Raw genomic sequence first — 16,450 nt, 5'->3', positions numbered from 1 at the left:
TCTACAAGAATGAAATTAAACCCTTCCTTCAAACCATATACAAAAATGAACTCAAGATACATAAAAGACCTAAATGTAAGCTAAAACTATAAAAATCTTAGAAGGAAACGGGTGAATCTTCATGACCTTGAATCGCAATGGATTCTTAGCTATGACACCAAAAGCACAAGCAACAAAAGAAAAAATAGAGAAATCAGCTTTCGTTAAATTAAAAGTATTTCTGAATCAAAGGACACTAATAAGAAAGTGAAAAGAAACCCCACAAAATGGGAGAAAATATTTGCTAGTCATATCTGATAAGGGTATAATAATCCAGAATATATTAAAAATTCTACAACTCAACAACAAAAAGATAACCCAATTCAAAACTGGGCAAAGGACTTGAATAGACTTCCTCCAAAGAAGATATACAAATGGTCAATTAGCACATGAAAATATGATCAGCATTGTTAATCATTTGGCAAATGCAAATCAAAACCACAACAAGATACCATTGCATACTCACTAGAATCAAAAGTCAGGATCAAAAAGTCAAAAATAATAAGGGTTGGTAAAGATGCTGAGAAATTAGAACACTTATGCTTTGCTAGTGGAAATGTAAATTGGTGCAGCCACTGTGAAAACAGTTGGTGGTTTCTGGCCAGGCATGGTGGCTCATGCCTATAATCCCAGCACTTTGGGAGGCCAAGGTCGGAAGATCACTTGAGACCAGGAATTCGAGACCAGCCTGGTCAACATGGCAGAAACCCCGTTTTTACTAAAAATACAGGCATGGTGGTGGGCACCTGTAATCCCAGCTACTCAGAAGGCTGAGGCAGGAGAATCACTTGAACCCAGGAGGCAGAGGTTGGAGTAAACCAAGATCATGTCACTGCACTCCAGCCTGGGCGACAGAATGAGACTCTGTCTCAAAAAAAAACAAAAAACAAAACAAAAAAAACCAGGCCGGACACAATGGCTTACGTCTGTAATCTCGACACTTCAGGAGGCCAAAGTAGGCAGATCACCTGAGGTCAGGAGTTTGAGACCTGCCTGGCCAACATGGTGAAACCCCATCTCTACTGAAAAAAAAAATATACAAGGCCGGGCGTGGTGGCTCACGCCTGTAATCCCAGCACTTTGGGAGGCGAGGTGGGCAGATCACAAGGTCAGGAGATCAAGACCATCCTGGCTAACACGGTGAAACCCCATCTCTAGTAAAAATACAAAAATTAGCCAGGCGTGGTGGTAGGCACCTGTAATCCCAGCTACTCGGGAGGCAGAGGCAGGAGAATGGCGTGAACCCAGGAGGCGGAGGTTGCAGTGAGCCAAGATCATGCCACTGCACTCCAGCCTGGGGGACAGAGCGAGACCCCGTCTCAAAAAAAAAAAAACTAGCTGGGCATGGTGGCATGCACCTGTAATCCCAGCTACTCAGGAGGCTGAGGCAGGAGAATTGCTTGAACCCAGGAGGAGAGGCTGCAGTGAGCTGAGATCACACCACTGCACTCCAGCCTGGGTGGCAGAGCAAGTCTCTGTCTCAAAAAAAAAAAAAAAAAATTCAAGACCATCCTGGCCAAGATGATGAAACCCCGTCTCTACTAAAAATATAAAAAATTCACGGGATGTGGTGGCATGCACCTGTAGTCCCAGCTACTCGGGAAACTGAGGCAAGGGAACTGTTTGAACCTGGGAGGTGGAGGTTGCAGTGAGCCAAGATTCCGCCACTGCACTCCAGCCTGGAAAAAGAGCAAGACTCTGTCTTAAAAAAAAAAACAGTTGGTGGTTCCTTAAAAAGTTAAACATAGAATTACCATATGGTCCAGCAATTCCACTTTTAGGTAGATACCCAGGACAATTGAAAGCATATGTCTGCACAAAAACATGTACATGAATGTTCACAGCAGCATTATTCATAATAGCCAAAAAGTGGAAACAACTCAAATGTCTATCAACTGATGAATGGATTAATAAATTATGGTATATCTATAAATGGAATATTATTTAGCCATTAAAAAGAGTACTAAAATACTATAACATGGAAGAATTGAAAACATGCTAATTGATAGAAGCCAGACTTCAAAACTCACATATTGTATGATTCCATTTATATCAAATGTCCATAGGAGGCAAACCTAGAGACAGAATACAGGCTGATGGTTGCCAGGGATTAGTGGGAGGAGGGAATAGCAGGTGACTGCTTAATGGGCATGGAGTTTCTTTTTGGGATGATGAATATGTTCTGTAATTTAGACAATGCTGATGTTTGCTCAACTTTGTGACTATACTAAAAACCACATTAGTTGTACTTTTTTAAATGGTTGAGACCTGGTGCAGTGGCTCACTCCTATAATCCCAGCACTTTGGGAGGTCCAAGCAGGAGGATCCTTTGAGCCTAGGAGTTCGAGACCAGCCTGGGCAACATAGCAAAACCCTATCTCCTAAAAAAAAAAAAAAGTTAGCTAGGTTCGTGGCATGCACCTCTAGTCCCACTTACTCAGGAGGCTGAAGTGGGAGGATCACTTGAGCCTGGGAGATTGAGGCTGCCATGAGCCATGGTCATGCCACTGCACTCCAGTCTGGGTGACAGAATAAGACTTTGTCTCTAAAACAAAAAACAAACAAACAAAAACAACAACAACAAAAAAAACAGGCCAGGCTCAGTGCCTCACACCTGTAATCCCAGCATTCTGGGAAGCTGAGGCAGGCAGATTGCTTGAGCCCAGGAATTTGAGACCAGTCTGGGTGACAGAGTGAGATTCTGTCTCAAAACAAAAACACAAACAAATAAAATGGATGAAATATTAAATTTTATGTGATGTGAATTTTATTTTTTATCTTGTATTTATGTATTTATTTACTTTTGTAGAGACAGGGTCTCACTTTGTCACCCAGGCATGTCTCAAACTCCTGGCCTCAAGTGATCCTCCTGCCTTGGCCTCCCAAAGTGAGCCACCAAGCCCAGTCTGAATTTTACATCAGAAATGAACAAACAAAAATTGATCACAGCTTTGAAGAGACAGCAGCAGACCTGGGTTATTATTTCTAGTTCAATATCTTGTGTGTCTTGGGAAGCCAAGGCCCTGAAATGATTTTGAAGTATCAACAGCTAGTCATTCTCAAAGGCTTGTGCTTGGGTTCTGACAGCTTTGGTTCAAGCTGAGAGTTAATTGTGTGGGGCCTGTAATTCTGCTGAGCTCATCCATTTCATCCATCTCCAGTGAGATGATGCTGGTGCGGCCCGGGGTGGGTGGGCAGGCCAAAAGCCGGGATGAGCTTGTTGATGGATAGTCACCGCTTCTGTTCACCAGAAGAGATTGGCGGGATCCTATGCATTCCTAACATGCAAAAAGGAGGGTCAGGGCCTTGCAGCCAACCCTGAGGCTTCTTAAGGGAACTGACAGTTGATCCTGATATGGAAGCAGAAACTTGTTAGTGGAAGTGGAAACTTGTTAGCGAAGTGGAAACTTGTTAGCGGCAGGGCAGTCTTAATGAGGACCTCTCCTTTGCACCTTTGACACCCTTGATAGTCAGGTGCCTAAGCAACCAATAACAGGGTTTAATGATCATTTGTGTTCCAGGGACCAGGAAGCATGAGCTCAAGTGTCTGCTTTAAGTGCAAAGAACCTGTTAGATCACTGGCCATTATTCTTCTTTTTCTTTTGTATTTGAACAATGCCACCATGGCAGTTTAATTAGAAGACAGATAGTGTCGCAGCACTTAAAGTTGATGACAGGCTTTCATTCACCCGTGCCAATCAGCATCAGACAGTGGGGATGGTAGCACCCTGCTTTATTGTTAATGACTTGATTTTATTAACCTTCAGATGCTTGGATTGTTTTTAAAGATCTACTCACAGCAACTAACTGCAGCAATTTATCGGGAGCATTGCATGCATTTGGCTTGAATAATGAAGACTTCTGTTTCAAAACAGCAGCAATGAACTTCTACAATCTATAATCAAACAATAGAATTATTTAAGGCACATGCTGCTAATTTTCCAAGGATTCTTGCCCCCTAATGTTGCACATTTAGATTATTTCCAATTTTTGAATTTTATCCTCCGCTCTAGCTATTTCCTTAGAAATATTTCCACTGATGAAATTACTGGATTAAAAAATGAGAGGTTGTGTAAAATACTCATTATATTTTGTCAAATTGACATAAACTTTCTGAAGAGCAATTTACCCTTCCACCCACAGCATATGAAAATGTCTCACCATACATACCCTTAAGAGCGCTGGTTACTACCTTTTAAAAAATTTGTAGTTAATTTGAGAAGAACTGATTATTTGTGAAGCTTGACATTTTTCCATGTATGATTTTTAGGCATTTATATATCCTCTGTGGATTTTCTGAGTTCTTTGCTCATTTTCTTTTATGATGCTCATATTTTTCTTAATTTGTAAGTGTTTTTACATATTAAGAATTTGCAGGCCAGGCGGGTGGCTCCTGCCTGTAATCCCAGCACTTTGGGAGGCCGAGGCAGGCAGATCACGAGGTCAGAAGATTGAGACCATCCTGGCTAACACGGTGAAACCCTATCTCTACTAAAAATACAAAAAAGTAGCCGAGCATGGTGGCGGGTATCTGTAGTCCCAGCTACTTGGGAGGCTGAGGCAGGAGAATGGCGTGAACCCAGGAGGCAGAGCTTGCAGTGAGCCAAGATCACGCCACTGCACTCCAGCCTGGGCAACAGAAAGACACTCTGTCTCAAAAAAAAAAAAAAGAAAAAATAGAATTTGCTGAGGGGCTGGACATAGCGGCTCGTGCCTGTAATCCTAGCACTTTTGGGAGGTCCCTTGAAGTGGAAGGATCCCTTGAGGCCAGGAGTTTGCAACTAGCCTGGGCAACATAAGACCTTGTCTCAATAAAAACTTAAAGAATTAGACAGGCATGGTAGCATGCGCCTGTAGTCCCAGCTACTCTGGAGGCTGAGGCAGGGGTATCACTGGAGCCCTGGAGTTGGAGGTCACAGTAAACCATGATAGACAGTGCCACTGCACTCTAGCCTTGGTGATAAAGTGAGACCTAGCCAAAAAAAAAAAAAAGGAATTTGCTGGGGTATTTTATTTATTAATTTTACAGTTAATGTCATAAATTAAGCTACTAATGATTTTCTTTTTGTTCTATCTTCATTAAGTTTTGGTATCAGGGTTATAAGCATATCACAAATTATCACAAATGAAATGGGAGATCTTTCTAGCTTTTCCTAAAATACAGAAATATATATACTATGTATTTAATAAACATACTATACTATGTATAGATATTTCTGTTCTTTTCTTTCTTTGTATATGTTCCATATGTTTATTTTATTACTCTTTTCCTAACTTGAGTTGAATTCTTTTTTTGGGGGGTGGGGGTAGGGGCAGGGTCTTGCTTTGTCACCCAAGCAGGAGTACTTTAGCACGATCACAGCTCATTGCTGCCTCGACCTTCTGGGCTCAAACAATCCTCCTGCCCATCCCCCAACCTTTTTTTTTTTTTTGAGACAGAGTCTCACTCTGTTGCTCATGCTGGAGTGCAGTGGCACGATCTTGGCTCACTGCAATCTCTGCCTCCCAGGTTGAAACAATTCTCCTGCCTCAGCCTCCCAAGTAGCTGCGACTACAGGCATGTGCCACCACACCCAGCTAATTTTTGTATTTTTAGTAGAGACGGGGTTTTAACATGTTGGCCAGGCTGGTCTTGAACTCCTGACCTCAGGTGATCCACCCGTCTCGGCCTCCCAAAGTGCTGAGATTACAGGTATGAGCCACCGTGCTCGGCCTCATGTTTTGATTTTTTTGGTAGGGATGAGGACTCACTATGTTGCCCAGGCTGGAATTCTTTTTAAATAAAGGAAAATACTTAAACCTATAAAATTTCCTGGGTAGAGATTTGACCCTACACATTTGATAGAAAAAGTTTCCACTTCCAATATTTTGTAAATAGTCCAATTTTCTATTATTTTCTCTGATTAAATAATTACTAACTTTTAAAGGAGATTTGTTTTTTCCCCATAAACATGTGTTACTAATGTAATTTTAGTGCATTGTAGGGCAGGAACTTGATTTACACAATGGGAAAATATAGTGATATTTTCTTTGTGACCTAGTGTAAGACTAATTTTAGTTGCTGAAGTTCTCACGATCTTAATAGCTTAGCTTAACAGACTTTAGCACATGCCTTTTTATTTGTGGGAGGCAGATTCTTGAGTCAAAGAGTACTCTTTTCTCTGAAATTCACTCTCTCTTCTCCAGGCCCACAGATGCTATTCTAGTTCTACCTCTTATCTCTCATTTGGACAATTCAGTAAACTCATAATTGGTTTCCCAGCCTTTAGTGTCTGCCACCCCATTCCTCCAAAATGTCAATAAAATACCTATCTCCTGTTCGGAAGGCTTTGATGCTTTTGCAATTTAAGAAATTGACATCAAACATGTTCTTAATGACATTCACAGCTCATCCCAATCTTTCTCCATCTTTCTTTTCAGGCCCACCTGTGCCTCATCCTCACCTCCCCTGTCTCCATGTTCTAGTTGCTTCCTTGAGCTACAAGCTGTTGCCTGAATTTCATGACATTCTCACTTATGGGGGTAACATTTATTTATTTTTTCTTAATTTTTTTTTTGAGACAGAGTCTTGCTCTGTCGCCCAGGTCGGCAATCATGGCTCACTGCAGCCTCAACGTCTGGGCCCACAGGATCCTCCTACCTCAGCCTCCAAGTAGCTGGGACTACAGGTGCACCCCCCTCATGCCCAGCTGATTTTTGTATTTTTGGTAGAGGTGGGGTTTTGCCATGTTGCCCAGCCTGGTCTCAAACTCCTGGGCTCAAGCAATTGGCTTGCCTCAGCCTCCCAAAGTGCTGGAATTACAGGCATGAGCCACCATGTCTGGCCCTTAGAAACATCAGGAGACCTACTAGAGACACTGGTGCAAATTTGGGATGTGAAGGGGCTGTCATGTAGAATGAGAAATAATGACAGTCAGAAATATTAGCTCGGCCGGGCACAGTGGCACACACCTGTAATTTCAGCACTTTGGGAGGCCAAGGCAGGTGAATCACTTGAGCCCAGGAGTTTGAGACCAGCCTGTGCAACATAGTGAAACCTGTCTCTACAGAAAATACAAAAATTAGCTGGGCGTGGTGGCATGCACCTGTAGTCCCAGTTACTGGGGCAGAGGACGGGACTGAGGTGGGAGCATCGCTTAAGCCAGGAAGATGAGGCTTCAGTGAGCCATGAACGTGTTGCTGCAGCCTGGATGACAGATCGAGACCCCATCTCCGAAACAAAAACAAAAACTGAAAAACCCATAAAAAACAGAACAATCTAATGTTTCTAAGACTTTACTCCTCTATCAAGTCACGTCTCCCGAGAGCCTCATTTTAAGGGGCACTCTTACACCTGATAGAAATACCTTACCAGAACTAGTACTTAGAGTACAAGCTCCAGGCAAAGACAGCCTCAGCATTCACTAAGTGCCAGTGTGAGAAGCGGTCATGAAGAAAATACTCAAACTGCTTTCAAAGGCAGCATTTAAAAGTTCTTTTTACAAAATTTACACGATCAATTTCCCTTGGCGTACAATGCATGGAAAACTGATAGTTATTAATAGTCTGGTGTGCTTTCAATTAAATCGCTACAGATGTGTAAGTCATGGTGTCCTTCTCTTGTTTTGGCTACCAGAAAGCTGAGGATGCTATTTCCTCCAGGGCTAGCTTTTATGATGTGCCCAGCAAGCTTTGTGACTTAAACTTTTCCAGCCTCAGTTTCTTCATCTATAAAGTGAAAGTAACTAACAACTACTTTGCAGAGAGGGGTTTAAGGAGCCAAATACGGTGTCTGGCAAATTTGTTCAACAAATATGTATTGACTTCTATGTATAAGACACTGCCCTCAGTGCTAGGGGTCTAATGACAGGTCCTTGCCCTCCCAGAGCTCACATTCTAGAGGGAAAGCCAGGACTAATAAGTACACAAATACACAGTTGATGGCAGGCAGACTACAGTGAGCGCCAGGGAGGAAAGAAAGAAGGGACATGATGGAGGGTAACCGGCTGTAAGAGGTGACCTGTGTTAGATGGTACAGGTGGAGAAGACTGATGTGTGCAGGAGAAATTTGCAGTGAGACTTCAAGGAAGAGAATGAGCTCGTCACATAAAGAGGGAACAAAGAGCAACCCAGGCAGAAGGAACAGAACAGCCAGGCCCTGAGGAGGGAAACCATTTGGCAGGTTCTAGGAGGCTGGTGAGGCTCCAGCACAGCATGCAGAGAGCATGCTGGGAGATGAGGTAAATAAACAGTAGTGTGGCTAATAAGAATTGCTTTGCTCTAATGACTGCTTGCTTGTCTTAGTGGTTTTATTATACCCGGGCCTTCTATTTTAAGCAGTTTCAAATACTTTTGAAGTGACCAATATACAAATGAGATGAATATAAAGTCATTAATTAAAAAATTTTAAAGTTGACATTTATCAAGATGTTACTATATGATTTACATGACTTGAAAATTTAATTCTTCCAATATTCTATACGGTAAATACTATTATTACTTCTTTTTAACTGATAAGGAAATGAGACACAGAGAGTGTAATAAACTTGCCAAAGCTGGCACAGGGAATAAGTTTAAGAGCAGGATTTGAATCAGGCAGCCTGACTCCAAAGCCAATGTCCTTAGACACTACACAATGCTGCCTCTTCAGGTTACATAGCTATTGTGACTCAGTTACTTGATGGTACACACAGGTCCTCCTGAGCTTCTAACAGTTATTGTACTCACTAGTAGCAGCAAATATGTTTGGAATTCATAATCTGTAATCTACTACCAGGGATTCACATAGCTTCAAATTCTATCTATTAATAAGGAATAAGGTCTCATGTAGCATGAGAAAATATCCCTCCCAAGAAAAATAAAGAACTCCAATTAACATTTTAATAATCATTCTCAACTTGCAGAACTTATCCATTGTTAAATCTGTATCCATAATTTATTACACAGATGTTTATGTAGGTCAAAGTATGCCCAGCTTGCAAATAGCTACTGGTTTGCTCTCCTGGGGATACCAACAATATGTGTGAAGGAGACACAGTGGAGATTGATTTCGTTATTTAAATAGTTCTGGTCAAAGAAAGCGAGCAGGTAAAGTAGTCTGAGGGCTGGTAAAATCTTTTTTAATTACTCATTTTTCCAGATGGAGTTCTGTTTCGATGTGTAATCTCTGATGTGCCCAAAGCCTCCCCAAGGCCACAGTAGTCATGCTCCCGGGGCAGTATCTGCCATCCGAGCCACTTACATTCCCATCGTGGTTTGGGCAAGAGAGAGGCTTTCCCGCAGCCACAGCAGTGACTGTCTCCAGGATGGAAGACTCCTCAACGTTGCTGCCTGGAGTTCGCTGCAGCACGTCCATCAGGTTTGTGATGAAGAAATTGTTCTGGAGCGCAGCCACCCCTTTCTCGGGCAGGATGGAGGTCTGGCGGCACACTGGGCAGGAGAGGGTTAAACTGTGGGCGGGAATGTAGTTCTGCAGGCACCTGTTGCAGAAGCAGAGGTGGAGGGACACTTACCACAGTGCAAAACCACCACTTCTCACAGATACCATATATGTTCTCAGCGACTACACAAGGTATTTGGCAGAAACTCCCATCCCAGTCTCCTTTACTAGAAAAATAATATTTCAGAAACCAACAGGTAAGCTGTACTCACACTAATCAGGCAAATGATTATGCTCAAGGAAAAAAAAGTCATTGGCCTTTGTAGTGTTTTCCAGAGGCTTGGCACATAAAGTGTGGTCCAGGGATGAGCAGCCTCAGCCTCCCTGGGGGTGCATTTGGTAGAAATACAGAATCTTAGACCCTATCTGACACCGGCTGAGTCAGCTCCCCATGTGATTTGCATACATGTTAAAGTTTGAGAAGCACTGGCTCACAATATCTAGCAGTGGGCTCACAAATGTGTGGACTTTGAAAATGGAAGAAACACATCAAATATTTTTGTTAGCAATGAAATTCTTCTTACATACAAAATCATAATGAGATATGAAAAACACATCAAAGTGGAAAGGTTTGCTTGAAGCAAGGATGGGACACCCAGAGTCAGAGCCACACCATTTCTTCTCCTTGTCTCTACTCAACAGGTATCAACTTAACTCATTTAGTTAAAGAAGTGTGTCACTAATAATGACTCACACATATGCTGCTCATTGAATTCAAAGTACTTCCAAAGAGCCTATGAGGTAGTTACTGTTATGATTCCTTGAGACACATGATGAAACAGACAGAGACAGGCCGGGGTACTTGTCCAAGATACTTAGCTGGCCGGGGGCAGAGTACAAATTCAAACACAGGCAGTTTGGCACCATAATCTTAAGCTCTCAATAATCAGACTATACAATTTTTCCAGTACCTAGCCAAACAATTCAAAATACACCAACCTAGCCCCATTCCCCTTATTTTGCAGCTGAATAGACCTGACATCAGAGACATTCACTGATCTTCTCTACGTCACAGAGGTAGCTAGCCCTGAACCAATACCAGACATGAAATAGCTTTTGCTAAGGTCATTAATGACGCCTGAATGCAGCAGATGTTTTTCAATTTTACTTTACTAGACTTCTGGGAAGTATCATTAAGCTTGACTATTGCTCTGCTCACCTTCCTTTTTATTGAAAAATTTCTCTTCCCTTGACTGTATGACACCACACTCACAAGGTTCTCCTGTCTGCTCTATCTTTTCTGAGTCAGTACAGTTTTGAGTTAATCAAGGTTCCATTCATCATAAGACCTCTTCTCTTTCTGGAATATTACATTCACATCACATGTGTGGCTACAAGCATAAGGCTCCCACAATTATATTTCTTCCCACAGGCATCTCCTTTGAGCCCCATTAGCTGACTTCTTGACATCTTTTCTTAGATGTCTTGCAGGTCCTAAAACTCAACATGAACAAAACCAAACCCAAGATCTGCTCCCAGACTGTATCCTCTGCCATTCTTGATGAATAGCACCTCCATCCATTTATTTAAACAAACCAGAAACTAGGAGTCATTCTTAAAACAGTAACTCCCTTACTATTCTTCATTTCCCATATCCAAGCCACCACCAAAGCATGTCAATGCCTACATATCTTTCTAACCTCTCCAGTTTTCTTCATCCCCTGCTATATTACCATCCTTGTACCCTCTAACCCTTCTCCACATTGCAACCAGAGTGACCTTCTCAAAACTCAAAGTTAGTCATTTAAATCTCCCTCCCACACCATCTGAGATGAAAGCCTTGCCATGGTTTCCACTTTCACTGCTCTTACAACAAAGACAAAAATACATACATGGCAACATAGATTACACATCTCATATGGCCTACAACCTACATATTTTCTGTCTCTTCCCCTCATTTGCTGCATACCAGCCACAGTGGGCTTATTTAAGTTCTTCCCCAGTGTTGAATAACCCTCTCACTGTAGCACCTCTCACTCACTATAGCAACCTCCCACTATAGCACCTTTGCACATACCTCAAATGCTATTCACTCCCCTTTGCTTAATTTTTACTCATCATTGGGGCTTCTGCAAGGAAGCCTTCCCTGATTAGGGCAAATTCCTCTATTATATTGTTTCCTGTGTACTTCTCATGTATAGCAACTGTCACTGGTTTAATTTCACATTAGTCTGAGCAATTAGGATGTTAATGACTGGCTCCTCCACTAGGCTGTGAGTTCCAAGGGGCCAGCAGCTGTGTCTGGCTTTGCTCTCCTTCAAGCCCGTTGATGCTGTTTTGGAAGATGTGGGATAAGAGAGTGGCTGTAAGTTGCTCACTGAGTAGCCAGTGTGAATGTCCAGCAGAGGCTGAACATGGGGGTCCTAGAGCTCACTCTCCCAACAGTGAGACAAGCTGTAAAGTTTTGTCTCAGCATAAACAAAAATTTCCTCACCAGGCGCAGTGGCTTATGCCTGTAATCCTTGTACTTTGGGAGGCTGATGTGGGCAGATCACGAGGTCAAGAGATCGAGACCGTCCTGGCCAACATAGTGAAACCCCGTATCTACTAAAAATACAAAAATTAGCTGGGCATGGTTGCGTATGCCTGTAGTCCCAGCTACTCGGAAGGCTGAGGCAAGAGAATCACTTGAACCCAGGAGGCGGAAGTTGCAGTGAGCTGAGATCATGCCACTGCACTCTGGCCTGGTGACAGAGCAAGACTCTGTCTCAAAAATTTTAAGGAAAGTTGCCAGCACCTTCAACACCTTCAAACAGAAATCTTCTCAGCTGGACGCAGTGGCTCACACCTGTAAGCCCAACACTTTGGGAGGCCGAGGCAGTTGGATTGCTTGAGCTCAGGAGTTTGAGACCAGCCTAGGCAACATGGAGAAGCCCTGTCTCTATAGTCAGGCATGGTGGTGTGCACCTGTGGTCCCAACTACTCAAGAAGGTGAGGTGGGAAGATCTCTGGAGCCTGGGAAATTGAGGCTGCAGTGAACTGTGATTGTGCCACTGCACTCTAGACTGAGTGACAGAGTGAGATCGTGTCTCAAAATAAGTAAATAAATAATAAATAAATAAAATAAAATATAAAAGAAGAGGAAATCATCTCAACATGCATGAGGCTGGAACAATTTTAACACAGAGCATTCTGTAAGGACTTGCTGTAGCAGGATCTCGCAAATCTCCACCACTAGCTATTGGATGGGGAGTGGGAGTAGGTTGGGCTAGACCCCTGAAGAAGATAGCAGGGGCAGACCTAGGGCAGCCAGAGTGTTGCTTCTCACCTGTCAGGGTGAGGGAGTAGGACCCAAACAATACATAGGCTGGACACTGAATCCTGGGATATGGGGCAATTCTGCCAAGCTCAGACTGAGTGGCTCTGAACGCACTTCTATGGAGAGTGTCTGCCAAGCTATGCTGACTGCTGCACGTCAGGAAACCATCTTATCATGTGTGCCCAGGGACATATGAACGATTAGCTGGTATTCATGTTTTAGGTGTACCTATTAAGGGGATGGAGGAATCACACTCTAATTATTTTTGGAATATGAATTACCAAGCACTTAAGCCAAAGTATAAAATGAATAAAATAAAAAGTGCTCTATATACCACCACTAAAACAAACTAAAACCCATATATGCAAGCACACGCACACACACAAAACCCCACACAACCCCAAACAAACAAAAAGCCACAACTACTAGTAACAAATCTACCTTCTCCTTCCATCCATCACCACCATGAAGGATATGGTTATTCTTTTGCAATTGAACCTTGCAGAGTAAATCAACTCTAACAATGGTCAGTCAGATAATAAAGACATGTTAAATCAGATATTTGGGTAATCAGCATAGATTTGAAGCCATTTGAAATACCGATTTCCAGTTCTATCATAGGAAGTAAAGCATTTTCAGTATGTATATTAAATAATGATAAAAATGTATTTAACAAAATGCTATAAAACATAATTACCATATTTATTTTTAAGAAAGATATATAACTTCACTAGGGAAATACTTATAAGTAAGATAAACTAATTACTAACAAACTTATACTTACATAGTAAGTTAAATAATGGAGTAAAAGTATATTTTGATAACTGATTAACGCCCCTCTCCAAAAGCAAATACTCTATCAAGAAGATAAATAAGGAAGTCTGTTTTCACATATAACAAATTACATAGTCAGGTAATTTATTTAATATATATATATATTTTTCTTTATCTAAAACATCATAGCATTCAAATGTGACATTAATATGTGTCTGAAGAATCTTTGGAAAAGAAGCTATACCCTTTGAAGTAACCACTCATATATGCAGATGTTTTACCTGATTTGTTATATGGGAGGAAACGATAGATTTTTTTAATTGACTCTCAAAGACCCTCTGTAGGGATCTGCTGTGGACAAAAACTGTTTCACAAAGAACAAAGGGAAGTTTTAAAAGATTTTTCAACTTAACATTCTTATTTAATGCTCCATCTCTTGTGTAAATGAATCAGTAGTTACTAGATTGCTTTCTCCTGCTTATAATGGTTTGAAATAAAGTAAATTATTTGCAACTCATGATTCCGTTTTTCAATGTCTGGCAAAGGCACAAGAGATTAGTTTTCTCTCAAAGGTAACTGTAGATTCTGGGAAAGAATCTTGCAGTAGGTTGTAGGAGGTCAGCCTGTGAAACTCCCTTCTCCAAGCACAAAGGAGGCTTACCTCTCGCAGAAAGTGTGCAGACAGGGGAGAACCTTGGGATTCTTGTACCGTTCCAGGCATATACTGCAAATCAGAAACTGCTTGTCAATCTGGCGCACCACAGGACTTGGGATGTTGGTGCCTTCACTGGCCATCCTAGACCACTGACATGGGGGGCCGGCTGTCTTTGACCCTGCACGCTGCTGCTGTCAGACAGAAAATCAAAACAGAAAAATATATAATGATCTGTATGAACAAGTCAATTACTGGCTCTTTCACCGTAAGCATTGTGTTATAAATTAAGGTAGAAGTCAACGTTAGTGACCTCAAAATGACCAATAAGCCAACCTTTATTGCTACAGGAGTACAGTGAGCTCCCTGTTGTTTGTTTTGTAAATCAATAAAATCCTCACATGTTCGCCACGCAAACAAAACAAAAGATGGCGTGTTGTACAAAGAGGTATGTTTGCTAGGTTTCAAAGCAGTGGTGACTTAGGGGATAAATACTTTATATAGCTATGTCTGCTTATGCCTTTAGCCATGACCATATTTAAACATATATTTACCTTTTGTATTCTTATTAAAATTGAATATGTTTTTCCAACTATTGTAGTTGAAGAGGTTGGACTGTGTCACACCAAAATATGTCACTTTGATATAAGGATTATTTTGAGCTGAAAGCTATATAGAAAGAACAGACAGAAGAGGACCTCTCTGCCCTTCCCCATCTGCCTAAAAGCGGGGCATAAATTTCTCTTTTGTAAAGGAAATGTCCATTTGTAAAGGTGCCTCTCTCTCCGGAGCCAGGAAGAGAAGTCTCTTAAACACTGAAGACTGCATGGAGATGATCTTGCAAAATGATCTTACTAAACAAACCTTATCTACCATACATTCCAAAAATTACTGCCCCAGGAGTCCAAACCCCTCTTTCTTTTGTCTAGGCAGTTCTCCACAATATATTGTCCTTTGTCCAAATGGTATGTAAAACCCAAAGAGGAGGTTGTGAAGCCCTTGACAACGTAAAATTAAAAATAGTATCAAAAAAGTGTATGCCTTTTTCTCCTGTTAATCTGTCTTTTGTCACTTTAATTTATAGACCCTAGGTACATACTCTAGGAGGGCAGAATGAAAGTTTTTCCTCCCCTACATGCTATTAATATGCATGGGGGTGATAATTGGAATTTTAATTAAAAACTTTGTATATGGTTCAGAGTGTCTTCTTTAGGACTAAAGGTTTCTAGATTTGAAACTAAAATATATTTGCTATGGGGCAGGGACAAGGCTAGAGGTGTTCCCTATAATTTAAAAGAAATATCTGTTGGTATTCATGGCTGGGCATTTGGAAGACCTGGTGAAGTGAATTAATTCAGAGCAGGTTTCAAAATGTTAGGGATCATGCCAGGAAAGGAGACTCAGAAGAGGGCAACAGAGAAAGAAAAGGCAGCAGAGAGTTTGAGAGCACAAGAGAGGAAAAAGTTACAACACAAAACACAGCTTCTTTTACCACCTTAAAGAATTTCTGGCTTCTACACCAAAGGCATAAACCAAGGCTGAGCTAAAATTTACCTCTTCATCTTCTAAATATTTGGTAAGGCTTCCAGAGCCCTCTAATTCCCTACGGAAATACTCTTTAACAAAAAGAAAATAAAAGAGGGAGAAAGTGAAACTGCCTTTGCAAAAACTATAACTGAGAAAATTACGGCAGTGAAAGAGATCAGACCTAACTGGCTCCATCTTGCTTCTAACTTTTAAGCTGTCCTTGTTCATTCCTGGGCATAGGTTAAACTAACCTTGGGAAGGAATTGAGTTTATAGTTTGACTCTGAAACAAAATTGATAATAGCACTTTTCCAAAAAGACCCTTTTTGCCTGAGGACCAGTCTGCCTTTGTAGGACTAACAAATTAGCTACAAGATTAGAAATTAAGGTTTAGGGGCCATGCAGCCTCTGGCTGCAAGAGTCTGAACCTCCCCAAATTGCTCTTCGGGATAACAACACTATTGTAAAACCAAAGATCAGTACTTGAGATGCTTTGCAGAGCCTGCACTCAGTAGATCAACTGACACCACCCAGACCCGTAATCTGGCTCAACCAGCTCTGTGATCCCACCCAGGAGCAGAAGACAGCAAGAAAACCCCACTTTGACTCCTCTATGATTCCATCTCCAACCTGACCAATCAACACTCCCCACTTTCCCAGCCCCTACCTGCTAAATTATCTTTAAAAACTCTGATCCAACTGGTTTGAGTAATAATAAAACTCTGGTCTCCTGCACAGCTGGCTCTGAGTGAATTACTTTTTCTCCACTGCAATCCCCTGTC

The 16,450-nt window shown here is 41.6% G+C and overlaps 1 protein-coding gene across 15 annotated transcripts in view; it reads right to left on the bottom strand.

The window, feature by feature from the left end:
* Window positions 1-16,450, bottom strand: part of TRIM2 (tripartite motif containing 2) — a 134,917-nt gene that overhangs the window by 53,832 nt on the left and 64,635 nt on the right. For 8 of the 15 annotated variants that reach the window (XR_013417336.1, XR_013417338.1, XR_013417340.1 and 5 more), the window contains exons 2-3: window positions 14,152-14,336; window positions 9,260-9,497 (exon numbers count right to left, since the gene is read on the bottom strand). Coding sequence is in view for 7 of the 15 variants with exons in the window: in XM_015139356.3 (XP_014994842.1) it covers window positions 9,260-9,497; window positions 14,152-14,336 (423 nt within the window). In the remaining 8 variants the exon portion in view is untranslated. Of the gene's footprint in view, window positions 1-3,837; window positions 3,935-9,259; window positions 9,498-14,151; window positions 14,337-16,450 lie in introns of those variants that run through there. The other 7 variants (XR_013417337.1, XR_013417339.1, XM_078002369.1 and 4 more) reach the window with 4 other exon arrangements.

This window comes from Macaca mulatta, chromosome 5, assembly GCF_049350105.2.
Source record: "Macaca mulatta isolate MMU2019108-1 chromosome 5, T2T-MMU8v2.0, whole genome shotgun sequence".
Lineage (NCBI taxonomy): Eukaryota > Metazoa > Chordata > Mammalia > Primates > Cercopithecidae > Macaca > Macaca mulatta.
Note: the sequence above shows the minus strand (reverse complement) of the source record. Positions and strands in the feature narration are given on the sequence as shown.